The sequence below is a fragment of the Sipha flava genome, unplaced genomic scaffold (genome assembly GCF_003268045.1).
Source record: "Sipha flava isolate LNK unplaced genomic scaffold, YSA_version1 86_pilon_pilon, whole genome shotgun sequence".
Taxonomy (NCBI): Eukaryota; Metazoa; Arthropoda; class Insecta; order Hemiptera; family Aphididae; genus Sipha; species Sipha flava.
This window is the reverse complement of record NW_020273628.1, coordinates 247,545-249,075: the sequence shown is the minus strand read 5'-3', so window position 1 is coordinate 249,075 and position 1,531 is coordinate 247,545. Positions and strand designations below refer to the sequence as shown.

Sequence of the window (1,531 nt, the reverse complement as noted above, 5' to 3'; positions counted from 1 at the left end):
ATAATCGGATACATCGAGATCGAGTGCAGACAACGCTCTTTGTGAATAATCTAGATCAGCGGTTCTCAACCAGGGGTCCGCGAGTAGGTATTAGGGGGTCCCCGGAAAAAAAAGCATAATGGCGGAAAAATTGAAATTTGTTGTAATTAATTGAAATTACTTGTGAAACTAGTAGTGAAATATTGTAAATGTTGTAAATAGGTTTTTCGTAACTTATACGATTTAGTATAAGTGTATAATAAGAGTATAATACTGGAAAATGTGTATTGAGAATAACCAACCAGAAATTTTTGAAGCACTGCATGATTTTCTCAGTGAAACTGATATGAACTTATCACAAGGCATCAAACACCAAATTGTTCAACATTTGAATGAGCTTAAAACAGCTTTTGCAAAATACTTCCCTAAATGTGGAAAAGAAGACCACTGGATTATGTTCCCTTTCAGTGAAATTTATTTCAAATCTGCAGTTTTATCAGCCCGCGAAAAAGAAAAATTGATTGAACTGAAAACGGACTCTTCACTCCAAGCAGCATTTCTTGAAAAAAAATCACTGATCACCTTTTGGGCTAATGTGAAAGACGAATATCCTGAGCTTTCTTACAAAGCATTCAATGTTTTGCTACCGTTTACGAGCTCTGTATTAGTGGAAAGAGCCTTTTCGTCATACACATTTATTAAAAATAAGTACCGCAATAGACTCTCGGTGAGTTCAGACTTACAAGTTTATTTATCATCCGTGGAGCCAGATTTCAAAAAGTTAAGTGCTAGCAAACAAGCTCAAGGATCACATTAAAATTACATTTTTAACTCAATATTATTTTTTATTATTTATTTTTATATATACAATGTATCACGCATGTTGATCAAAATAAATCAAATTTTTCATTATTAAACTTATTTCGTAAATTCATATCTATCTTATGTAAAAATATATGACAAATTGGCATTTAGGGGTCCGTAAAGTAGTAGTGAGTGGTCAAGGGGTGCGTGAATGAAAAAAGGTTGAGAACCGCTGATCTAGATAAACGTATCTAGATAGCCATAATTTTTTGTTTTTATCAAGTTAAGATAAATATATGAAATTATTATCTATATGAAGCATCTAGATAAATTTAACTAGATCAATTTTACTATTACACAACGCTGAATATATATGTATATTTATAGTTAAACTTGCTTTTATTCGTCCACAACTAATTACTAAAAACGAAACACTTATTCGACCGAAGTTTTTAGGGTTGAAAATTGAGACCTCTGTAAATATGCAAGTACGGTTTATTTCCCATTTGTTTTACTAAACGAAACAGTGCGCGAACACTACCGAGCGCCGTCTCGTGCTGTGAAATATAAACGAACAATACATTAATTTGCAACGCACTGAAATCTGTATTCCCTTAAACTATATTTACAAAATATTTTGTACCAGTGAGTCAGTCCCGACCGGTGATTACCACATCGGTGACCGGTACCGTACGCAAGCGGAGTGCTTCGTAATAGATCGACAGATTGCCGGTCGTCCGTCCACTCG

General features: G+C 34.0%; 1 protein-coding gene across 1 annotated transcript; it reads left to right on the top strand.

The window, feature by feature from the left end:
- The first annotated feature begins 259 nt into the window (after nucleotides 1-259).
- On the top strand, nucleotides 260-796 carry LOC112693415 (zinc finger BED domain-containing protein 5-like). Its single transcript, XM_025568472.1, has one exon. It carries the CDS (start codon nucleotides 260-262, stop codon nucleotides 794-796), a length of 537 nt encoding a protein of 178 aa, XP_025424257.1.
- The last annotated feature ends 735 nt before the right edge of the window (nucleotides 797-1,531 follow it).